The 23,204-nt window shown below is 53.8% G+C and overlaps 8 protein-coding genes across 8 annotated transcripts; 5 read left to right on the forward strand and 3 right to left on the reverse strand.

Annotated features, from left to right (window-relative positions):
- Window positions 1–154: 154 nt before the first annotated feature.
- On the forward strand, window positions 155–1,992 carry BDZ83DRAFT_388854 (heterokaryon incompatibility protein). Its single transcript, XM_060502770.1, has 3 exons — window positions 155–193; window positions 264–1,823; window positions 1,915–1,992. Exon 2 carries the CDS (start codon window positions 328–330, stop codon window positions 1,726–1,728), a length of 1,401 nt encoding a protein of 466 aa, XP_060363560.1. The 5' UTR covers window positions 155–193; window positions 264–327; the 3' UTR covers window positions 1,729–1,823; window positions 1,915–1,992.
- A 1,078-nt stretch (window positions 1,993–3,070) lies between these two features.
- Window positions 3,071–5,632, reverse strand: BDZ83DRAFT_580669 (uncharacterized protein; the record flags this gene model as incomplete). Its single annotated transcript, XM_060505371.1, has 1 exon — window positions 3,071–5,632. The coding sequence occupies one exon, from the start codon at window positions 5,630–5,632 to the stop codon at window positions 3,071–3,073; it is 2,562 nt and encodes an 853-aa protein (XP_060363561.1).
- A 2,885-nt stretch (window positions 5,633–8,517) lies between these two features.
- Window positions 8,518–11,595, reverse strand: BDZ83DRAFT_731861 (uncharacterized protein; the record flags this gene model as incomplete). Its single annotated transcript, XM_060512880.1, has 7 exons — window positions 11,238–11,595; window positions 10,585–10,658; window positions 10,165–10,234; window positions 9,782–9,866; window positions 8,886–9,005; window positions 8,765–8,857; window positions 8,518–8,600 (listed from the first exon to the last, which is right to left on the reverse strand). The coding sequence occupies exons 1-7, from the start codon at window positions 11,460–11,462 to the stop codon at window positions 8,518–8,520; spliced, it is 750 nt and encodes a 249-aa protein (XP_060363562.1). The 5' UTR covers window positions 11,463–11,595.
- Window positions 11,596–13,292: 1,697 nt separating this feature from the next.
- BDZ83DRAFT_580661 (Nuf2 family protein) lies at window positions 13,293–14,735 on the forward strand (the record flags this gene model as incomplete). The annotated part of the gene is made up of 2 exons (XM_060505370.1): window positions 13,293–14,567; window positions 14,622–14,735. 2 exons carry the CDS (start codon window positions 13,293–13,295, stop codon window positions 14,733–14,735), a joined length of 1,389 nt encoding a protein of 462 aa, XP_060363563.1.
- Window positions 14,736–14,959: 224 nt separating this feature from the next.
- On the reverse strand, window positions 14,960–15,628 carry BDZ83DRAFT_580746 (uncharacterized protein; the record flags this gene model as incomplete). Its single annotated transcript, XM_060505378.1, has 1 exon — window positions 14,960–15,628. One exon carries the CDS (start codon window positions 15,626–15,628, stop codon window positions 14,960–14,962), a length of 669 nt encoding a protein of 222 aa, XP_060363564.1.
- A 1,115-nt stretch (window positions 15,629–16,743) lies between these two features.
- On the forward strand, window positions 16,744–19,770 carry BDZ83DRAFT_626123 (adaptin N terminal region-domain-containing protein). Its single transcript, XM_060508541.1, has 3 exons — window positions 16,744–17,021; window positions 17,077–17,219; window positions 17,276–19,770. The coding sequence occupies exons 1-3, from the start codon at window positions 16,982–16,984 to the stop codon at window positions 19,427–19,429; spliced, it is 2,337 nt and encodes a 778-aa protein (XP_060363565.1). The 5' UTR covers window positions 16,744–16,981; the 3' UTR covers window positions 19,430–19,770.
- A 1,269-nt stretch (window positions 19,771–21,039) lies between these two features.
- Window positions 21,040–22,210, forward strand: BDZ83DRAFT_580715 (RTA1 like protein; the record flags this gene model as incomplete). Its single annotated transcript, XM_060505374.1, has 3 exons — window positions 21,040–21,271; window positions 21,415–21,913; window positions 21,973–22,210. The coding sequence occupies 3 exons, from the start codon at window positions 21,040–21,042 to the stop codon at window positions 22,208–22,210; spliced, it is 969 nt and encodes a 322-aa protein (XP_060363566.1).
- A 542-nt stretch (window positions 22,211–22,752) lies between these two features.
- On the forward strand, window positions 22,753–23,178 carry BDZ83DRAFT_580754 (uncharacterized protein; the record flags this gene model as incomplete). The annotated part of the gene is made up of 1 exon (XM_060505380.1): window positions 22,753–23,178. One exon carries the CDS (start codon window positions 22,753–22,755, stop codon window positions 23,176–23,178), a length of 426 nt encoding a protein of 141 aa, XP_060363567.1.
- Window positions 23,179–23,204: the final 26 nt, after the last annotated feature.

The raw sequence follows: 23,204 nt of genomic DNA on the forward strand, positions 1-23,204 counted from the left end.
CCCCAAGCCGTATGCTCCCATCTCGTGACATTTTGCCTTCTTCTACTTTAACATCTCAAGAATGACCAGGGCGTCTATCAAATCATTCTGCTAGCTCTTCGTTTGCCACCAAATCACTCAATAAGGCGTCCGTCGAACTTATCATGGCAGTACCCTAGACTGTGCCCAAGTTGTGCGAGGCTGCCGGGCTGTGGTACATCTCTCCCGTCACCTCTATGGCACTTACCTTTAGATGCCTTGCCTTGTCTAATTATCCCATACAGAATAACGAGGTTTCGGTACCGAGACCGAAGGGACGAAGAAGGCGCCAGAGACATCGCCATCAATATGTGGCTTCTCGATACAACCACCTACGAACTGCGCATGTTCATCGTCGGCAGTACTGTGCCCCCCTACGCCATCCTCTCCCATACTTGGGGATTCGATGAGGTGACCTTCCAAGACATTCAAAACCTGCCCTTGGCATCCAAGAAAGCCGGCTTCATCAAAATCCAAGGATGCTGTACTCAAGCACTGCGTCACAACATTGAATGGGCCTGGATCGATTCCTGCTGCATAGACAAAACCTCCTCCGCAGAGCTGACCGAAGCCATTAACTCCATGTACGCCTACTACCTCCTCGCCCGTGTCTGCTTTGTCTACCTCGCCGACATACCGCCCCTATCCTCCTCTCCTCCCATGGACCGGCTCCCATCACTCGCTTCCTCCAAGTGGTTCACCCGCGGTTGGACACTTCAGGAGCTCATCGCGCCACGGCGAATTATCTTTTACACCTCGGACTGGTCCCGTCTCGGAACCAAAGGCGTCCACACCGATGAGCGCCCCTTTATCCAGGCCCTCTCCTCCATCACTGGAATCTTTGAATCTGTTCTCGCTAAAACTCGCCATCCGCGCGACTACTCCGTCGCAGAACGCATGTCCTGGGCAGCAAACCGCCAGACCACCCGCGCAGAAGACCTAGCCTACTGCCTCATGGGCCTCTTCGGCGTCAACATCCCCGTGTTATACGGCGAAGGACTCAAGCACGCTTTCCAACGTCTTCAACACGAGATCATACGGACATCTCCCGACGAGACAATCTTCGCATGGAGGGCGGATCCGCAGCAGCAGCTCGTTGACCCGTACACCGGCGAACGCCGATCCAGGACGGTGACGTCGGGCTTGCTCGCCGACTCCCCCGTCGACTTTGCCCACTCGCACGACGTCCATCAGCGTGCGCTGCTCCCGCCGTCTCCGTTTCGGGAGTTCAGCATGACCAACATGGGTCTCTCCATCACTGCCAACCTCGTGCGCTTGACGCCTATTACCGGCGGGCCCCGCGCCAGTCCCGCGCCGCAGTCCGTGTTTGTGATGCCCATCGGTGCGAGCGGTCGGCCAAACGATACCTCGCCGCGTACCCGGATTGGATTATATCTGGAGCCGGTGCTCGTGGCTGCCAGCCGTGCGGGACACAAGACTTCGTACTTTCGCCGTGTCATGTGCGATAAGTTTTGTTTTGCGTCGACTCCTACTGGCGAGTTTCCGCAGGGCGAGCTTGCCAATATCTATATCCTCGAAGACGATCAGTTCGCCGAGATGCAATTCGCGGATAGACCTCCTACTCCAAGACCGGGCTCGGCGTCGGGTTCTGGCTCGGACGGGGGAGGGAACTGGTCGCCGTCGATTGGAGCTAGGCTGTCGCTCTCGCCTAGCCCGTCTCCGAGGCCTTTTCCAGAGAGTATTCCCTAATAAATATGCAGAAGATAATAGTCATAATTAGAGGAAAGAGAAAGCAAGGAAAGAGAAAGTAAGGAAAGAAAAACTTGGGAATAAGAAGTAGGTAAGTAAGTATTATTGTTCTTTATTAACTAGCATCCTATTTCATTACATACTTAAATGGCTGGAGGGAACTATTTATTAAAATAAGTGTTGTAGATAGTGGATAGAATAATAAGTTACTTTTATAGAAATACCCCGGCTTGTCATGTTCACGACAAACCAGAAACATAATAGAAAAGAATGAGAAAAGTAACAAGTCACATTATAGTGTCTAGAGCAAATATGTCTGTTTCAATGTTTCTCATTTACCCGATACACCTACAGTGTATATCACTACTCCAGAACATGAGCTACTCGGGTATCTCATCCAGGAAAACCCTCCTGTTGTTATGCCTTTACTACATACATGATTTCCCCCCCTTCAGCAAAGTGGCAGTGCATCGCCGCGAGGGGTCGCTTTTTTCCCCTCTTATCCCCCTTAGTTCGTGCTATTTTCCCCATCTCAGAATCTAGGTTTTTTCTCGTCTTCTCGGAGAAGATCGCAGAGCATTCATCAAAAGAGTGCGCAGGCATGCTGTCACTGCCGGTCTAAGGGGTTGGTTGTTGGGTGCGCAACTGTGACCCTCCCACAGGGTCGCATTGAAGAAAAACAAAAAATCTCAAATCATCTCGCTTCCCTCTCCTACTCCTCCTCCTACATTTCCCTTCGGAAAAGGATTGTAGGGGAAGGGAAAGGGGGAAGAAGACGTGGTATCAAACGTTGTATTCCCGAGAACATGAAACGAAGAAACAAATGCCACCGCGCAGAAACGCGTGCGTAGAGGGCGCGTCGTCATCGTCGTCGGCGAAAAGAAGAAAGATGCGGGTCGTTAAGGTCGTATCGTACATCAGATGAATCGAAGAGGAGCCTACAACTCTTGAGGCAAGTTCAGCGTCGGTTGGTAATAGGTGTCGTTGAGGGCAGGGAGGAGATAAGTCGCATATAATCTTGAGAGCGGGGACGAAGATGTAGATGAAAGGAGCCGATGAAGCCAGCCAGTTTTTGAGAGCATATCGTGATTTTGTCGTTTTCCAAGTGTTTTTGTGCTTTTTGTCGTCAGTGGCAAGGAAATAGTGTGTAATGAGTGAATATGGTCGGTGGATAGACAGAGCTGTAAGGAAATTGGAAACGAGTGTCGGGTGTCGATATATTTCGACGTAGAGAGATGATAAGGAAATATCGAGTGATTGTACGTCTCATGGGCTCGGCTGGCGATTCATCTTCCCCTATTCATCAGCAAAACATCTTCAATAATCCCCCCAGATAATCTCATCAAAATACTGCGTCAGTGCTCCTCCTGTGGTCAACGCTTGAGCGGGGCGAGACCTCGAGCATCTTGGTGCTCCCGGCGCTCACATGCCTGGCGTTGCCCCTGCTGAGGCTCACGCTCGTGGCCCGTTGAAGCTGGGGCGTCTCGCCTTCTTCCGAGCCATCGGGTGACGACGTGCTGTCTTCACCATATGACTTCAGCATGCCCTCGCGGCTCTTGACTCTCTGATGCTGCACGACGGTGGCGCGCTGCCTATCGACCGAACCCCACTTCATATCCGCGTCTTCCATCACCTCGTCCTCGTCGCTGCTGGGGAATGCGTCGCCCGTCGACTTGCGCGGGGTGCGTTCTTCGTCGGCGAGCATTTCGCGGGACGGCGTGGCGAGGTTGGACAGGTACTCGTCGTCGGCGAGTTCTTCCTCCGTATCGTTGGGCGATGCGGAGTGGCTCATGTTCTGCGGCGGGAGACGTTGCATGCTGCCGCGCATGCCCGACGAGCGGCGGGCGCCAACGCGGCCGGAGAGCCATGATCCTTCCGAGTCGATGGACGCAAGCGAAACAGGCTCGGGTGAGGGCTGGATGCTATGTCGCAGCGACGTGGGCGTCTGCCTCATCTTCTCCAGCTTCTCCATCTTCTCATCAACACGTCGTAGGTCTGATGTCGGTGTGTCGTGTCTCACGGCAGGTGTATCCTGCTGCGAAATCTCTCCCGACTTAGACTCTGAGACAACGGGCAGAGGCATCTCCACTTCTGGGGACCCTACGCGCGAGTCGGGCGGGCTGAGGGGCAGCTCGGGCAAGTCCTCCCTGAAGCGCGACCTGGTCCGCTTAGGAACGCCGTTACTGACCTTGCGAGGAATGTAGTTGACAGGTGGGGGGATTGCTGGCGTCGGCACTTGTACCGGCGCCGCGGCCGCCTCTTCCTGCTGCTGGGGCACATGCGTCGCCGACTGCGAGTAGATCTGGGCGGCAGCGGCTGATGCCTGCATTGTCTCGCGCGATGTATTCGAGAAGGAAGACGGTCCCGAGTTTCTCCTGTTTCTCTTGCCCAGACGGAAAAGTGCCGAGAAAGAGATGCGAGCACGACTATCCTTGCGGGGGGTCTCACCCTCATCCTGTCTCGAGGAATATTGCGAGATTGCGTGTTGATCAGACTCTGTGGCATTGGGCGATCTTGATCTTGAAATCCTCCGCAGGAAGCTCCTCTTCAACCTCATGCTGGCCTTGGGCGTGAGTTTCGTGCTCGTCTTGCGCTCCGGGACGGGCTGCGCGGGCAGCGTCGGCGAAGGCGGTGCCTCCGGCGGGATGCTGGTGGTCCGGTGGAAGTGCTGGATGGCCGCTGGTTCCGGCTCGATGTCCATCGTCTCGGATTGCGGTTCCCGCTCCGATTCCTGCCCCTGCCCCTGCTCCTGCTCCGGCTCGGAGTCCTTGGTCGTTGAAATCTTCCTCGAATGCCGTGATGAGCTCCATGACCGTCTCCTGGAAGAAGTAACCACTGCAGAGGCTGCATCAATCCCCAATCCGAGTTCGCGGCCGAGAACACCGCGTTCCAAGTTGACCGGCGGCGGTGAGCCGCTGTGACGGGCTTCTGCCACAGCCTCACGCTGCTTCTCTGATCTCCGTGCCAGTCTCCTTTCTATCCGTTCCTGATCTCTTTGGCGCTTCCTTTCTCTCCTCCTGTTATCTCTCTCCATCAGCTCCCTCAGGTCGGCGGCGTCCAAATCATCCGCAAAGCTGTCGACCCTCTTGTGTGCCCTCACCACTGACTCGGGCACCCTCTCTGACACTTTCCTCTTCTGTTGTTGTGTGCGCGATGGCACCGAACCATGTCCGGGACCCCATCGTGGGTATACTGCGTATCGTAATGTTGGTCGGGGCGATAGTGCCTCGAGGGCAGAGACTCGGAACGAATGTAGCTCCGTGTCGGATGACATGCTGGAGTGAATCGATATCGGTAGCGAAACGTCCGACTGCGGGTTTTCGAAGCTCCTACGGAAGCCGAGGCCGGTCTTGAGTCTTTTGCTCTGTTTCCTAATGGGCCGCCCTGACGTCCAAGGGTCGGCCGCCGGTCGTACCGGGGCGAAGTTTGCCATGGCCTTGATTTCCGCCTCACGGTCCGTCTCTTCTCTCCTCCTCTTGCTGGTCTTGCGTCGAGAAGACCTCGACGGTTGGCCGTGGCGTGCATTATGTAGGGTTGGCGCCCGCTGCCACGCGGGATCCCCTTTTTCTTCTCCGTCATTTCGGTCGGCTGGGAAGAGCCCTGTCGACCGGCCAGGTCCTAGTGGAACCGAGCCTTTTTGCCCCGCGACACGGATGGAGTCATTGCGACCGGGGGAGAAGCTGTAGGTGCGTTCTCTCCTGGGCGCCGGTTGCTGCTTCTCGAGGCGCTGCTGCTTCTCGAGGCGCTGCTTCTTCGGCATGGCCGCCCTCGGCGCAGTGACTTCGCCGGCCATATGACCTCGTGCTTGTAAGGATGATATTGGTGGTGCCTCGACATCTGAGAGGTTTGCGCCGCTCCGCGAGCGTTTGCGACCGCTCCTCCGACGGAAGGGCCAAAGGGCCATTTTCCCATCAGCCGACGCGGGAAAAGCGTCGTAGCCAGTGGGCAGAGTATGCGTGTGGTGATGAGTTATCGAAGAATACTGGGGTGTTTGTCAAAGGACCAATGTCTGAATGGTTGCATGATCGTTGGCGTATTATTCAATATCGATGGATAGTAGCATGTGTGTCCGTAAGGTATCCGTACTCCGTAGTGTGTGATCAGTGAGTGTGAACGGGCGGCCTCGTTTAGATCTCAATGCTTCCTGCTGACCAGAATCGCCACCAGTTTCGCAATGGACGAGTAAAACGAGAGGTGTGCTGGGGTTGACCCGAGCCAAAGGAAATGCGGAAGCTTGTCTGCTTAAAGAAGGATCCGGGATTGTGCAGCAAATATGGGATTGGGCCTTTGGAGGAGAGGGTATTGGCCAGGCTTGTTTAAAGCGAGTGGAGGGGAGGAGAGACAAGAGACTAAGAGTGTGGTGTCTGTAGGTACGGGAGTGACGGAGCAATATGGATAGCAAAAGCAAGGTATCCGTACGGATACAGTACCTCTCCTTTTTTAGTTCGAGGATTAAAAAGAGGGACAAATAGTCATATGCAACCAATGTATTCGTAAAGTGGCAATGGCTGGGCTGGATATGATGGAATGACGAATGAGGGAACCTTCACAGATCAAGCAGGCTTCTTGGTTAAGAGACCAGACACGAGACGGGGCCCGCCCGAGCAAGACTGACCTCTTCCCTTCCTCTTTTCCTTGGACTATGCCCTGGGTCGACTAGGTGCTTGCTACTGCTGGCCCTGCCTCTGCCTCTTCCTCTTCTGCTGCTTCTTCTGATGGGGACGCTGGCAGGGACTGGGGAGAGCTTGTTGCTTGGCTGGGCAGGCTGGCTGGCTGGCGCCGGTGCTGGTAGCTCTCTGCCGGCGCCGTTGCTAGAGCGGTACCTTGCGGTACCTATCCGAACTAGGCCATCAAGTGGCAGGGCAAGGGAGCATGAGCCGGGACCTTTGGGGGACCACCAGATCAGACCAGGAGGGATGGGACGGCCAGGGCTGGTTGGTTTGGGCTGGAAGAAAAAGTCAAGGGTCGGGCAAGGACTCAAGAGTGAAGGGGTGGGAAGAGGGAGGGGGTGGAAGGGGTGTGGATTGACCAGACTCTGGACAAAGTGTGATGTGTGCCCAAGGTTGGAGGGTGCGTTGCGTTTTGTGTTTCTTCCTGCTTCCCCTAGCTTTTGGATGGACTGGCAACTGGTCAATTGGTTGATGAATACCCAGTATGGGTCCGAGGGGCAACGTGCCATGCGTCTCTTTCGTTCCTGAGGTCGAGTTGAGTTCCATTGAGTTGTCGAGACTAATGGGACTGGATCTGTACAGAGATGGATCTAGCAGTCCGCATACCCAATGACAATCTGTTGCGAAGAGAGAGATTGAAAGAACCACAGGAGAACGTTGACGTGTGCTTCGCGTGGTTTTCCGGGAACCAGTGCTGTGCCTGTGTGCCTGCGTGAACGAGGGATAGTTGGCCACCAGCCGCCAGCGAAGTCTCCTGCCGGCAGGGGGAATGTCAATGTCGTCGATGGGATCAGGGACTGCCAGGACTGGGCCTGATCGTCGCGAGTTTTTTCTGCTTCGGTATCAACGGAGTGGACCCGACCAGCTTTCCAGCACACCACTTGCTGCTCGGCTCCAAGTGCTGTCCTGGTTTGCGGCTTGCCCTGGTCTTGTTCCGCCCGGACCTGAAAAGATCAAGGAGGACTGAGAGGTGAGAGAGGGCGTGGAGAGGTCCAGCCAGGGCAGGACGCAAGATTCAAGAAAGGAGCCCTCAACGAATCCAACCAGTGATGCGATGCGATGCGATGCGATGTAGTGCGAGTCTGCCGTGGCGCTGGTTCCTGGCCTGACTGACTGCCAGCAGGCCACACGGGTCCGGCTTTGCATGCTTCTCACTCCTGGGATCTCTATGGACGACTCGCGGGTCTGACATCCAACCCCTGAAGTTCCAATGTCTCACCGTCTGGAGGCCATTCTGGTCTCCCCGGAGCTTGTCTCATATGCCGTTGTCTTATTCTATGGTCTTTGGTGGCTTGACAGCCCAAATATGACTGGAATCGTGCTGGTTCGTAGTGTCGAGTGGCTGGCCGTCTTTAGTTATCGATAGATAATAGCCGTAACGGTTCCGGCATGCCTCTCGATGCAGTAGTGCAGTATCCGTATGTATTAAAGTTTCTGCTCGTTCTACCTCCAACGGTGGGCTCATGGGGCCGGTCCCCCTGGCTGCCGCTGTGCCCTGCGCGATGTACCGCGAGAAGCCCGTATGTGCAAGTTTAAAAGAGAAGAAGAAAAAAGGTAAAAAGAAGGGATGTGGGAGGGGTTCAGTCTAGGTACCCGCTGGACCTCTTCGGTATCGCTTCGTATCGACGCCGCAGACCCGTTCGAGTCCCGTATTCCGCGGTAACTCAGATCTTGCAGCAACATGTACCAATACTCTTTACGAATAAGTTTCTTTTACTTCTGCAATAAGTCAAACAGCAGATGCATTGTTGGCGGCTGCAAGTCGGCTCTACTAGAATGCTGCCGACTAGAGCTCTGGGAAGCCAGTGATAGATGGCAGCGTCGTCCACAAAAACGCAGGGTTCGGGTCTGAGAACGATAGCCTGTTTGCTCTGTACTGTCTGCAGTGGACGCAGTAGGGCTGTGTTAATTTCGCAGGACTCTTACTCGGTTGAACTGTTTGACTTTGCGTGTCCATCCGTCCACTTTGTGCCTACCCATCGCTCTTCCTAGGCCTTTGGGACGTTGTGAAAAAGACGGGGGCTGAAAGGAGATTCGCCCAGGCCCTGAGTCATCCCCTCGGAAGGGATAGATAGATCCGGGAGTTGAAAAATCGAGACGGACTGGATCTATCTCAGCCTCAATCAAGAATCGCCGTCAATGCAGACATGCCCTTGCGGTGTTCCCATAGTGCTGTTCCTTGCTGTGCCACATATTGGGAGTCTAAAATAACCAAGAATAACCAAATCCGCCAGCTCAATAACAAGGGCAGCCCACCCGTGTACCAAGAGAGGATTAAACGTGGAGAAGCCCTTGTTTCCGGACCCTCATCTCTCAGTGAGATTCTAAGAGGGAAACAGAAGGGGGGCAAACAGAGTTCATCGTACCCTCTAGTCGCAAGTCTTTGCCGCATCGGCCACTGCATGGTAGCGCCCCGCAACCTGCTGAACCAATGCGGTGCTCTTCATAAGATGATGTGGCTACTGGTGCCGTTGTGTAGGTACTTACAAAGTTGCACGAACACTGTTGCCATGCGCCATCGCGACCACCGTTCGCTGTCGGAGGGCGTTCTTTCAGGATTCGCGCCATCATCCTTCCCCAAATGTTGCTCAGCCAGCGTCGTTGATTCTGAGGAATGTTTTGGCATTAGCCTCCTCCTAGCATGTCCCATTGTATGACCGTCATCTTGCCCTTTGCTTCTGTCCACTGAGCTAGGTATCACCTCAGCTCACAGATAGCTGCACAGGGCGAGGCGTGCGCGGGGCGTTGGCCTGAAGGTTGCTCCAGCCTCTAGGGTGAGTTGACGGTGACACTGACATATGTTTGGCGCCAGTGACTACCGGCCGTCCCGCCGTCATTTTGCGGGCGGATGATCGACTGGGAAGGGCCTTTGGAGCAACGAGAAAGCTAGTCTTCCTTCTAGCAGCCCGGCCAGCTGTCAATTCCTTCTCCTTGCGCACAAGCTTATTCTTTCACGTCGTCGAGGTCCTGGTAGACAAAGCGAACAAAGATGAGGAGCCATGACCAAAGTGGCCTTAGCCGTTGAGAACTTGAGGGGAACACTCAGACAGATCGATCATCTGACCACTCCAGCTCCCAGAATAGCGCCCGCCCCATCGCCTCCGTCAGCCGCGTTGCTACGGGGGGGCTGCGGTGTCTTGTGCCCACCCGTGAGGGCTTCTATTCCAGCGAGAGACAGAAGGGACTGGATGTTGTGGCTTGCCGTTCGGTTCGACGGTTGCGCAACGTTCTGCCCTGCCGGCCGGTCCTTGACTCTCATCCCACAGTATGCGTGGCCTGTAGGGGTCGTACTTGTTGGAAAACCTGAACGTGCCTGTTTGCGAGGCACAGGGGCCGTTTGCTCTTGAGGCAGGGATCGTCCTTCTTCTCTAAAGTACCGTTACCTGCGGAGCGGGACGCCAATACTTCTGCGATGGAGCAGCCACGGTCATCGGGGGCCGTATCGAGCACAACGCCGCTTGAGGGCCGCTACGTGAGTCTGGCCCTCTTCTGTACGAGAGAAAGACTTGGCTTGATGGGAACCTGCAGGTACCTCAATTGGAAAACCCTCAATTCTTGCTCGTATTCGTCCTCAACTGCCCTGAAGAAGCTGCTCGAAAGACGCTGCAACCCGTATTTGCTGCGGCCTGCCCAATACCTCGGGGCCCGGCACTCGCCGCTCACGACGTGACCCGGAAGAACTTGGAACCAACACTCGCATCTTGTGAGGTCCCTTACAACCCCCGGTCTAACGAGATCGTGAGCCCGTACCCATCTGTTGACTGACTTCACGGTGTTGTGGCCATTTTCTGTTGTCAATGCATCGCATGGAACCGTAGCCTGCTGCGTTTGCAAGCCTATGAATTCACGTAATTCACCATGTTGTAGCATGTCGTTCGCGCTGCCAATTTCTGCCCAAGCATGACTAGTGCAGTTGCTCCTGGGAAGTGAGTCGATGCCCGGAAATATTAAAGATAGTGCGTGTTTCTGTATAATGAGCACCTTGGCAGTCTCCGGGCGGCGGGTATCCCTAACTTGCGATGCTGCGATATGCCCAGTGTGTCGAAGGTTTCGGTCATTATGTCATGGGAGCCGCTGCTGGCTCTTCATGGAGACATTCCATCCAGGATACGCCGCGGGGCATGAGTCCAAGTGTCGCAACTTGCGACTGCTTCATCATCGCTACGTATGGCTTGAAAGGCTTTACCTGCGTGCCTGCTTGAGGCCTTGAGCCAGCGGCAGACCGGGGTTACGACTCCTAGCCGCCTTGGGGACGATCCTCTTAAGATTGGCGTCCCATCTCAACGTCATTGCGCCGGGGTTCTGGTCTTATCGACCTTCCAGCCTGCCGTAGCGGCGTAGGGTAATTAGTTGCGGAGGAGTTCGTCATCCGTCAGCTTCCGCCCAGGCTCGACTTCCAATTTCCATGTATCCGTCGGTGCTGTATCCGTATGCCTCTTGAGCTCGTCTCATCGTGGTTCTCAGGTGCGCATCATGCTGTGCTGATAACCTGATACTACGAGGCAGTGGTTGAGTATCCTTCAGGCGATTCCGCGAAAGATGACCAAACATAGCTTAATCCGGGCTCATTGTTTCTTAGTGGTCTGGCGTGCTGCAAGTGTCGACTACGCGTTTCTTTCGCACCTGTCAGACTTGACATGTAGTGCAAACTCCCCTGGATAATGTAAGTGCTGCAGGCACAGCAATGCTGAGCCTGCGGCGTGGTCATTGGTGACAAGGGTCTTGTGCGAGCTTGCTGCTCATTCCTGGGTCTCGATAATCCGTCTTCCGATTTAGACAGGAGCCATTGCTCGATTTCAGCTTCCGCAATGCTCTTATCAGATAACATGTCGGTCATACTGGCTTGACGTTGGGCGCCTTCATTCGCAGATTGGCCCAGCTAGCGTACGCCGACAGACCCTTCTCCTCGCCCTTGGATGCCTTGATGGACTCGTGGAGGGCGTAAGATCCTTTGGGTGTCACCAGTCGAGGCCTCGAGGGCGGAGTTGGTGTGTAGACTAGCTCTCCCTCGTCGACCTTGACGAATGGATCGCCATTGTTCAGTGAATATGGTCGATCGCTCATCCAATGACTGGTCGCAGCTCATGCAGCTAGATTTGATTTCGAGCATTAGGCACTGCTCAGAGCTCACATATGCCCATGTTAAAGAGGGCTTTCGCAGCATCTGTCCACCAGGTAAAGGAAATTTGAGTGCTCGCATAGATGGCCAGTCAGAGCAGATTTGCACCAATAAAGGTTGGTGAAAATAAAACCCTTTTCATCTGATGACATCCCCCCTGGCGCCTGGCGGTGACGCTAGACTGGGACCTCCCGAAAAGTAAATTCAAACTGTTTCACGCTCGGAGCCTCTGTCAATGGGAGTCTGCTGTTTCCAGCCAATGGCAGCCCACGGCGAGGGGCGTTTCAGGAACGATATTGATGGGTAGACGGCAACAGGGCTCACTACGAAATGAGACGGCTCCCTTTTGGTTTATAGGGTATTACGGATTGGATCCATTTGGCGCGGCGGAAATGAAGGTCAGAGTCCGTATTACTACAAAGCTGTCGGAGAGAAGAAACCCAGAAATACCTGGACGCCATGTGGGAGAACGGCGGGAACTGGCTAGGGTTCAGCGCAGATCTCGACTGGCGCGAACTGTGAGGGTGTGTTCATCTGCTCATCTTTGGACCTTTTGGTTAGTGGATTGGCAGCTTTCTGGCCTGGTTCGATTGGCCTCTCTGTCTCTGAGGACGCAGGCGAGGTCATCTGCTTTGAAGCGCAGGGGATGAGGACGGTTCTAGGCTCGCCTCTTGAACCATTTGGTCCATATCGAATATCCGATTTGGTTTTCTCTCCGAATCTCTCATTTTGTACGTAATGGTCCAGCATCCGTGCTTCGTAGGTAACTGTCACCTGTATATCCGTAGGCCATGCCGCCCGCCATGGCATAAGTGACTCGCAGACCCGGTTATTGTCTGAACCCTGACACTACTTCTTCAAGTATAACCCGGCGTATTGATCGAGTTTGAGGCAGGAGGATAAAAGTGGTGTGCGGCCAGGTGCCGGATTCATGAAGTTGCTTCGGAGTTGCCATTAGGCATGAAGATACCAGTGTTTCTCGAGTCAGTGCCGAGCAATGCGGCATGCGAAGCTTTGGGACAAGGTTTCCTAGAGTTCCGAGAAGTGAGGAGTGTTGAGATTGTTCTGCGACGTTGGCGAGTCGGCAGAAAAGTGCGCAAAATCTGGAAGGTCCCGTCGCTTTGGGTTTCTGGATGCCACTGAGGAAGGCATGGACCCAGGGTCTCGCTAATGGAAGGCGCCTGCCACACCCAATCTAAGGTGCCCTGTGGGTACACAGGCATACTGTGTAGGTAGGTATGAAAGCCCCCTCCCTTCGCACCTTCCTGCAAGCACTAGATGTCTCGTAATACCTTAATGTACCTACAGGTATGTACACGGCATCAACTTGCATTGATTCAACGAGTAAAAGGGTATACATTACACGGCGTTTCTCTCTTCTTCGCGTATGGAGCACTTGCACCTGATGCACCAATTTCGATGATGTGAGATGGCACCAGGGATGAAGTCCCACGGTGGCAGACATGAGCGCCACCGAAGGGCACAGGCCACACCGGCAATAAGTCGGGCACATGGCTTCCATTACCTACCTACATTACCTACCTACCTTATGATCATGTGACCCTCCACAGACCTCTATCGATAAGGAACGGGTTGTCGGAGCAACAAGCCCGATAAGCTGCTTACGGCAATCTTTTGATGCCAAACCGCGACAACACCACGCCCAATATCTACAGACAAATCTAGTCGAGTTGACCTTCGTCCCGTCGCATCGCATCCAAGTCCGAAAAGTCAGTATATTTCACCGCTTCAAGGAGCCCAAACCAATCACCAATATGTCGTACAACCCGCGGATGAGCATCATCCCCGCCACACAGACACAGTCGCGCAATACTCGCAAGAAAGAAGATGAAGCCGACGCATTCATGCGCCTCCCGGACAAGGAGATTGTCGGCTGCATAACAGACATCGGGATCCCCTTCAACGTTGCCGACCTCCAGAAGCCGAACCCATTGCAGGTGCAGATGATTTTCGAATGGTTTGCTGAATTGCTTCTCAATGCGACCCGCGAGACCGTCGAACCCGCCATGCGTGCTGCTGCTGAGGACATTTGCGGCGAATACTCTGACATCGTGCCCCCCGATACCCGCAACTTGATGGGCTTCTATGTTTCCCTGCGAGGTCTTCTTGCAGAGTGCGGCATCCAGGACTTCAGCTTCAACGACCTCTACAAGCCCACGCACGACCGTCTTGTCAAAATCTTTAGCTACCTGATCAACTTTGTGCGCTTCCGCGAATCTCAGACAAGCGTCATTGACGAGCACTTCAACAAGGCAGAAACGACGAAATCCCGCATAGAGAGTCTGTATTCGGAGAATCAGGACATGGAGTCGCGTCTCGTCGACATGAAGCGTAACCGCAAGGCAATGGAGGCACAGGTGCGCGAGAAGACGACCCGCAACGAGGAACTCAAGCAGCGACTGCTGGAACTGCGACGCAACCAGGAGCGCGTGGCCGCTCGTCTTGAAGACGCAAAGGTCAAGAAGACTGAGCTCACGACAGCTCTGGAGGAGAGAACGGCACAGAAGCTTACCGCTAAACAAGAGAGCGCGAAGCTTCGGCCCTACGTTATGCAGAGTCCATCGGCGCTACAGGCGACCCTGACAGAGCTGAGCAACGCGCTCAACAGCGAAAAGTCGCATATCGAGGCCCTCGATCGCCGCTCGCGCGCACTCCAGACATCAGCCGATTCCTTCTCGGTGGTCTCGACGGACGTAGCATCATGTATCAAGGTGCTGGACGAAATAGGCACTGAGCTGGCCAAGGAGGAGGACGAGAACCTGAAGAACGTCAAGCAACGCGATGCACTATCAGAGCGCGGTAACAACGTGCGAGAAGTCGAGCGTACAGAGGCATTGCTGCAGCGACAACTGCTCAAGTGGAACGAGCGCACAGAGAAACTCCGTGAGCAAAGTTCTGCCAAGGCCCAGGACGCCAAGGAGAAGATGGAGGAGCTTCGTGCTGTTCACCGCAAGCTCACCGAGGAGAGGACGGACAAGGGCAAGGATATCGAAAGGCGCCGTGTTCGCATCGAGCAAACAGAGAAAAAGGTACACTTTCCCCTGAATTCCCGATATGCAACGAGTTGCTAACCAACAAAACAGATGCTGGATCTTAAGGAGAACATCGAAAACGAGATTCACAGTGCTTACGATGAGTTCCTCAAGATGGACTCTCACATCAAGCTATACATTACCGAGATGGAGCAGGCTCTTTAGATTATCATTGTTTCGGGTCGGTTATCTGTCACTTTGCTATGATGAAACGAGTTATAAGGATACCATGGGCTTGGCGTTCGGGGCGGGGTTGAATTTTGTAGATGGTGGAGGGGGGCAAAGACCTGGACAACGCATGGTCATGTCCAACGTATCGATATAATGAAGCTTTCGATCTCTTTTGACCCATAGTGTTGCCTTGATCCAGTTTCTGTACATGCCAAGTACTAAAGATCCCAACGACCGGTCTGGAAACGAAACCATCGGCCCAATACTCGTCTCACCTCGACAGTTCTCCCCAACCAGACGCCCTCACTCCTCCTTGAACTCCCGCTCAGCACCGGCGCATCATCCCGCAACAGTGACATGAAATTCTCATGCCCTCCTGCGTCTCTAGGCTCAACGATGACGGGTTTGAACTTGGTGCCGGCGCGGCGAGCGGCCTCGATAAGCACCGCGGCCGAGCTACTGAGGCCTTGCGCGCTCCACTCGCTGCTATCGCGGTGGAGGTCAAGAAACCCGTACACGAGGAGGAAAGGCTGCCGGCTCTTTGGAACTTGCAGTGGTGGATTTGGTGGAGGCGGTATCAAGGAGTCTGAAGTGCCAAAGGCGGACAAGAAGGCGCGTAGATGTGTGACGCTCGGGATGAAGAGGACGCGGATGTGACGGGCAATTGCGGTCTGGAGAAGTGTTGCCGAGAGCAGGGGTTGAGGAGGCAGATCTTCGGGTTGCTCATGGATGTGTTGGTGGAGGTTTTTGTGGGTGTCGGATACGAGAGCTGAGATGAAGTCGTCTCGTTGATAGCAGATGAGAAGCGTCGTTGGGTAAGGTTGGAAGGTGACGATATAATGCAGCAGCTCTGCTGGTGAGGCTGGCGAGAGCACTGTCGGGTTCATTGGTGGATATTTTTGAGACTTGATCTCCTCTGTTGTTGATTGACACCTCAAAGACTTGAAAGTATCGTCTTCTGTCTTGGGGTGTACTCTCATCAGGTCGATTCTTGATGGTGTGAAAGCGGGATGAATGAAGAGCCCAGTGGAAGCCAATGGGTGAGTTAGGTCCAAAGACCCACTTCAGCCACCATTCTACCAGAGGCTTGGTCTATGACTTCTGCTCTACATGGTCGTATCAGTGGCCATGCAATATCACCCTTTTTTTCTTTTCTTAAATGACTTGGTCTTTTATTCCTTTTGATTGACACTTCATCCGTGTTGGAATACTGACGTCATGTACTCTGGTTTCTCTTGGATGCTCGCTCTAGGTAGTGTCACACCATGGAAGGATTGTAGTAAACACTTTGAGCTTGTCTTCCATGAGCTGGCCACAGTCTGTGACTTGACAGAAACCAACGTAATATGTATCTTTTGGAGCCACACTCGTGACATCAATTTCTAAACCAGGCTTAAAAGTCCTTGAGGGGAAGCTTGGTCTGATGACCTACGACGCCTAGTGCCATCCATGAAGGCAGGTGTAAGTGTACTACTTATCGTCCTTTACGTCTCCATACTGGCTGTGCTACCTATCAACTAGATTCAAAACACCGACGGAAATAAATGATCAGCCTACTTGGCAACCGAGACCGGTTCACTGATCTTGCCTCCTAAGGGGGTGCTCCTTCGAACTTCCTTGGACCCTCTACCCGCGTCTATCGGTGCCTTCTTGAAGCTACAAGCTTATGACTAGGGGAAAGTATATGAGATATTGAGATCCAGTCTTTCTAGGTCCTTGATCACTGACGTGTCATGTTTCTCGCTCTGTATCAAAATACCTAAACTTTTATTATACTACCATACATACCAAAAGGATGCTCTGCGTCGTCTTCAAGCCTCTTGAGAATCGAACTCGAAAAGCGTGTTATTTGTCCATCAAATGAGGGTTCGATATGATTTCTTATTCAACCGCCAGATATGTGCCAAAGACTAAGATGAGTCTCCAACGTAAGGTAGGTGGGTAGGTAGTCACGTACATAGTGTAGAGTGGAAGTGAGTGAGCAGGGGATCGGTGGGGGCAGGAATCGTCCGCCGTGGTGGAGCTACATAGGTATCGGGCCCCCGCCCTCTGCGGATACAGCAGCTGAAGGTACCTCAACCTCCCCTGCCTCTGCCCCTCGACGGCCACCTAGCTCAGTCAGCCTCTTGAGCACCGACGAGACGTCATTTCCCTCCCTGCGACGACCACCCGACATCTCCAAGGCTTCAAAGACCAACACTCGCCCGACTTCTTCAGGCCCGACAGCACTGTTGCCCGCCATGGAGTCTATTGCGCGGATATCCAGTCTGCTCGAGAGCGGTGCGTTTCTCGCTCCTGTCGTCATGCCTCCTCGCTAACGTTTACCTCGTCCCAGCCCGAGAGCTCACTCTCGATGCCGCCTCAGCCACGCGCAGCTCCCGCAGCACCGGCCGCCCTCTCGACCGTACACAGATCAAGAAGCTACTGGACAGTCGAAATGAGCGCGAGGTGCTTGACGGCCTGCGCCGCGTCCTTTCGGTAGGCACCGCGCTTTCTTTCGTCAGCTCCCCGTCCTTGGCTAATCGACCACATAGATGATGTACCGCGGCCAAAAGACGTTGCCCTTCTTCTCCTCCGTTGTCAAAAATGTCGCTTCTCCGAACATCGAAATCAAGAAGCTCGTCTACATCTACCTCATTCACCATGCCGAACAAGAACCCGATCTGGCTCTGCTCTCCATCAACACCATTCAGAAATCCCTCTCCGATACGAATCCTCAAGTCCGCGCCCTTGCTCTCAAGACGATGTCTGGCATCCGAGTTCCAGTCATCAGCCAGATCGTATCTCTCGCAATCAAGAAGGGCGTGGCAGATATGAGTCCTTACGTGCGCCGAGCTGCCGCCCTGTCCATCCCCAAATGCTACCGCCTCGATCCCACACAGCTGCCGCAACTTCTCGAATATTTGACTGCGCTCCTTGGCGACAAGCAGTACTTCGTCGCTGGTGCAGCAGTCTCGGCCTTCCTCGAGATATGCCCCGATCGAATCGATCTCATACATCCGCAGTACCGGGCGTTGGTCAAGAAGGTCGTGGATATGGACGAGTGGAGTCAACTGGCGACGCTGAGAATGATGACATACTACGCAAGGAAATGCTTTCCCAGGCGGACACGCAGCGTCAAGATTCAGGAAAAGACAGCCAACTTGGGAGACTTTTACGGAGAAACTTCGCAGACTGGAGGCGAGGAGCAAGAGGTTGCTGTCGTGGACCCCGATCTAGCCCTGCTCCTCAACGGCATCAAACCGCTGCTACAGAGCCGCAATTCAGCCGTGGTCATCGCGGTTACGAGATGTTACGTCGATATTGGCACGCCAGAATACGTCAAGACAGCGATTGGCCCACTCGTTGCGCTCCTCAGGGGACCACAAGACATCCAGCAAGTCGCCCTCTACAACATTGTCTCGGTGTGCCTGACGAGGCCAACCGACTTTGTCAAATACGCCAGCCACTTCCTTGTCAGAGCTACGGACCCTGCACAAGTTTGGGAGCTGAAGCTGGAAATTCTGACACTCATCTTCCCTCACGCGCCGCCACACATCAAGAGCCTCATCTTGAATGAACTCGAGCACTTTTCTGGCTCAACTAACAAGGCGCTCGTGAGAGAAGCAGTGCGCGCTATTGGGCGATGCGCCCAGACGGACTCGTCTGCAGCTCCCAGGTGTCTTCGTTTACTACTCGGACAGATCACGAGTCTTGATGGAACTTTGGCAGCGGAATCTCTGACGGTGATTCGGCACCTGATCCAGCAGGACCCCCAGGGTCACGTAGGCACAGTGGTTCGTTTGGCGAAGAATCTGGACTCGGCAACAGACCCTCAGGCAAGAGCAACCATCATATGGCTCGTGGGAGAGTTCTCAGGCCTCGAAGGCGAGGACAACATCGCGGCAGACGTGATGCGGATTCTTCTCAAGGATTTCGCGAGTGAGGCAGAGGTAGCCAAGGGACAGATTCTCCTTCTCGCTGCCAAGGTCTACCTACATCACGTAAATCGACTAAACGAGAGCAAGGGTGAAGACGATGCGCCCGTACCAGTCCAGGACGACCACCCCGTGGCGAAACTCTGGGACTATGCACTATTACTGGTCCGGTACGACACATCGTACGACCTTCGCGACCGAGCCCGAATGTACCGAGCCCTCCTTTCTGTGCCCCAACTAGCCACGTTGATGTTATTGGCACCGAAGCCCGCACCTCAGGCCCCGAGCCCATCAGAGACGCGCAAGGGCTTTATGCTCGGCTCATCAACGCTTGTGCTGGCCGGTGGAGGTGGCATCCACGGGTTGCGTGGTTACGATGCTCTTCCCGAATGGGTAGTGGAGGGCTCAGAACCCGACAGGAGATTACGAGAGACAGAAGCAACATCGAGCTACGGTGAAGATAAGAACGTGCCGGCAAGTCAGATGCTAGACAGCGCAGTCAGAGCGGCGCCAACAAGGACCAACGGCCTCGGTGCGGTTGTGGGTGCTGGTGCTGCAAGCGGTGTTGGCGTCAAGACGCTCGATGACTGGCTCGCTGAGGAAGAGAAAGAAGAGCAGCAGTCTGCCTTTCACATGGATGAAGAAGAGGATGACGAGGACGACGAAGAAGAGGAAGAGGAAACAGACGATGAAGAAGAAGAGGAAGAGGATGATGACGATGAAGAGGAAGACGACGAAGAGGAGGAGAGCAGCGACGATGACAGCGAGTGACACGCACGTCGTCGCGTGCGAACCGGCAGCCAGAAGCTGCTCTCGTCGACTGGAGCATCTAATTAAATAACATACATTTCTGCATTTTGGCCCAGAATTTCTGTCGTGACAGTCATCGAGTGCATAGTTTTGCGACAGTCTGGGCTGAACAGCTCACCACTAGATCCGTGGGGAAGATAGAGGACTAACACTAAGTTGAAGGAATCTCGTCGCAAAGCAATCAACTCGGCGAGAGATTGGCGAAATAGGCAACGGCTGGCTTTCTTCACTGACATGCCAGCATTCCTCCAACGCTTCGGCGAGATTGGTTGCCCCGACTGTCTGGGTGAAGTACTAAAGAGGTGCAGTCGCACACAAGAATAAGTAATATTAGTCTTGATTGATGCCACGCGAGCGGCAGGCATATGGCTCAAGCGAACCGAGAGACCCGAACTATCACCTCTCGGATCCTCCTAGGCCTCTAACCCGCCGGTGTTTCTAGCGGGACTCGGGAGAAGGTCGACTGATCCTTGTCGATATCTCGGTTAGGTGCTCGGGTGGCTGTCTGTCAGCATCGCTTACCCCGTGTTATTCGGATAGGAAACACCCCGATTGGCGGATTCGTTGCGGACCCGAGCCAAGGCGCTAGAATGATGCTAAGATTCGGGCGTTGGTCTCTGTAGTCTGTACCGTCTCTCGGAATCTCCCCCGTCTTTTGCCTTTGATGTCTCTCCTCTTGACTCTGTTTGTTGTCTCTTGAATCTAGTGTATGGTACCAAAATTTTTTGACTGGATATCGGCAACTCAGTCTCGAATCACCTTACCGATAACTACATGATTTGTGAAGTTTGAGATTTCTGATAAGATCTTACTGTCGCATTCCAGATGATTACAGACGGATTCAACATGTCACAGAACCTCCGAGGACCCAACAGAGAGACAACCATCATCCAATGGCCACCCATCTCATACACAAAGCCCGTAAGCGTCAGGCGCAGTGGTTTCCATTTCGAGCGGGCCAGCGGGTCCTCGGGTAGACGACGAAGATCTTGGCTCTGTCCTTAGCGCCGCCGTTTGCTGCCTACCCCTAGTCGCTCGTTATTTTTTGCAGAGGACGCCGTCTCGTTTCTCTCGTTTTGCTCGGTTTTCGTGTTACTGACCTGTGGACTGACCAGTCATACGGCAGAGATGACCGAGGGGAGGGTTGTCATGGATTTTCTGGACCCTGAGATGGGCGCTCTGTCTGTCCGTACGAAGATACTAAAGAGGCAAAGGCTGCTGTCCATGTTGTTGCCAAAGTTCATACGGTTCGCATACATGTATGTAGATGACGGCCTAGGCTGCGTTTCTTACTGCCATTTCTATTCGAGGTCTGCATCTCGGTTCAATTCAAGTCCTTCTTTTCTTGACACGCATTCTCGATAAGACTGTTGACTCTTCAGGCTCAAGGCAACCGACAACAGAGTCCAAGAGAGTGGAAAGATACAAGGATTCGGATACCGAACCACCCAACCAGACCTGCGATCGATTGATTTCGTGATCTCGAACACCTTACGAAGCTTTGCAAGCAACCCGAACCTCAACGAAGCCAGACTGCTTTGCGCAGCAGTACACCAAAACCGATCGCCATCATGTCGGCCAACGACACCACGACGCGGCGGCCTTTCCGCGAGTGTACCGAAGTCTCGCAGCTTTGCCCCGTTGAGATGACAGTCTTATCCTACTACCCCAACTTTGGCGCCAACATCTTCTTCGCTGTCGCTTTTGGCTTGATCGTGCTCGTTTCAGCAACCATTGGAACATGGAAGCGCACCTGGACATTCATGGCTCTCGCGACGGGCGGCTGTGTCCTCGAGACAGTTGGTATGGACTTCCCTGCCTTGCGATTTCCTCGTACACGAACCCATCATCCCAACTTTACAATGGATGAACCATGCTTCCGTGCCCCTAAATCCAGTGCCAACATCATGAAGAATCTCCGTTTTTGACAACTAATATTACTCCAGGCTACGTCGGCCGAACCCTCCTCCACGAAAACCCCTGGAACAAGGATGCCTTCCAGATGCAAATCTGTACCATCATCCTCGGCCCGACCTTCATCTGCGCCGGAATCTATCTGACCTTAAAGCACGTCTCCGCCAACCTCAACCCATCCCTCTCGCGCGTTCGTCCGCGTTTGTACCCACTCATCTTCCTCCCCGCCGACCTCACGTGCCTCATCATTCAGGCCATCGGCGGAGGGCTGGCTGCCGCAGCGGGACAGACGAACAAGAAGCTCCTAGATGGGGGAAACCAGGCCATTATTGCGGGCATTGTACTGCAGGTCGTCGTGTTGATGCTGTTTGGTATCACCGGTGCGGACTACTGGATCCGTGTGAGGAAGTGGGCGCACGGGGCCGATACCAGCGATGGCGATGTTGCGTTATACCATGCCAAGAGGTTCAGGTCCTTTATCTACGCTGTCACGGTGGCGTATGCTTGTGTTATGATTCGTTGCATCTACCGGTAAGTTGGTCTGGTGTACTGCAAGAGCAAAGGAGGAAAGGTAACTAACCATGTTACAGTGTTGCTGAGATGGCCGGCGGATGGGGCAACCACATTATGCAGGATGAGGTTTCCTTCATGATTCTCGACGGCGGCCTAGTCCTGATCTGCGTTACGATGCTTACGGCGTTCCATCCTGGACTATTCTTCCCGCAAATGGCCAACGCTCGCAAGGCATCTATCGGAGAGAAGTCAGAGGCGACGACGACATCAACACCCGAGAATACCAAGATCGAGTCTGGGCGCGAGTCCGCATGAGGAGTCGAAAGAAGGATGTTAGAAGAAGAAAGGAGATGGTATTAGACGGATAAAGAAGGGATTATGGAAATACTGTCCTCGACAGACAGTTGGGTCAGCTGGGAATGAGTGCAAAGGCACCACATCTTCTCTCAAAGCCTCTTAGACTTTGTATTTGCACTCTGTCAAAGACATTGACACAATATTCAATAGACTTCAACTTTGCCTTTTGTACGAGCTTTATCGAGTGTGTTTTTATGTCGACAAAAAGAGTTTGATAAAGTGTCTCTTTCAGCGAGTCAAGTCAAGACATCAGTATTCATTGTTCAATAAAGAGTGTCTGTTTATCATTTTCCAAGTGCTCTGTACAATATCTGCGATTCGCATCTGGAGAGTGACATGGCTAAAAAAAAAAAAAAACATAAGCTTGATATATCCCTCTGGGCTTTCCTACACAGACTGCCCACATTCTCCTCATCCAGGACACCTTCCAACATTCAGAGATATCGTATCAAGTATAGAAACGCTCCTTGTAGGTAACCCCCACCACAGCCTTGCTCACAATGTGCATCGCAGACGTAGACCACTACATATGCGGCGTCTGCAACACCCGTCTAGGAAAACCACGCCGCCGAGTCCTCGAACACTGTTCCGCTGCCACCGTGAACGGAGAGGACCCCCAACCTTGCTGCGTCCTCTACGACACGATCCCTGAACCATCCGCTTCTGATCCGGCACTCAATCCTTCGGGCCTCGAGTTTGAAGTCTTGAAGACGGCGCTGGGATACACCCTTATCGAGCCACAGCACCGCCGTCCGAAGCCAAAGGTAACTCGATGCGACATATGCGTGGACCATCTGGGAGAGAAAGAGGCCGCAGTGAGAGAGAAGTGGTGGAGGGCAGAGACAAAGGCACTGGCAGGCACCAGGAGGAACAAGCGACTTATCCCAGGCCCTTCAACTGCAGGGTGGTCTGACATCTACCGATGAGTAATATCATTGTTCCGGTAAGTGCA

This window comes from Colletotrichum acutatum (genome assembly GCF_030867785.1).
Source record: "Colletotrichum acutatum strain CBS 112980 chromosome Unknown BDZ83scaffold_64, whole genome shotgun sequence".
NCBI classification, from domain to species: domain Eukaryota; kingdom Fungi; phylum Ascomycota; class Sordariomycetes; order Glomerellales; family Glomerellaceae; genus Colletotrichum; species Colletotrichum acutatum.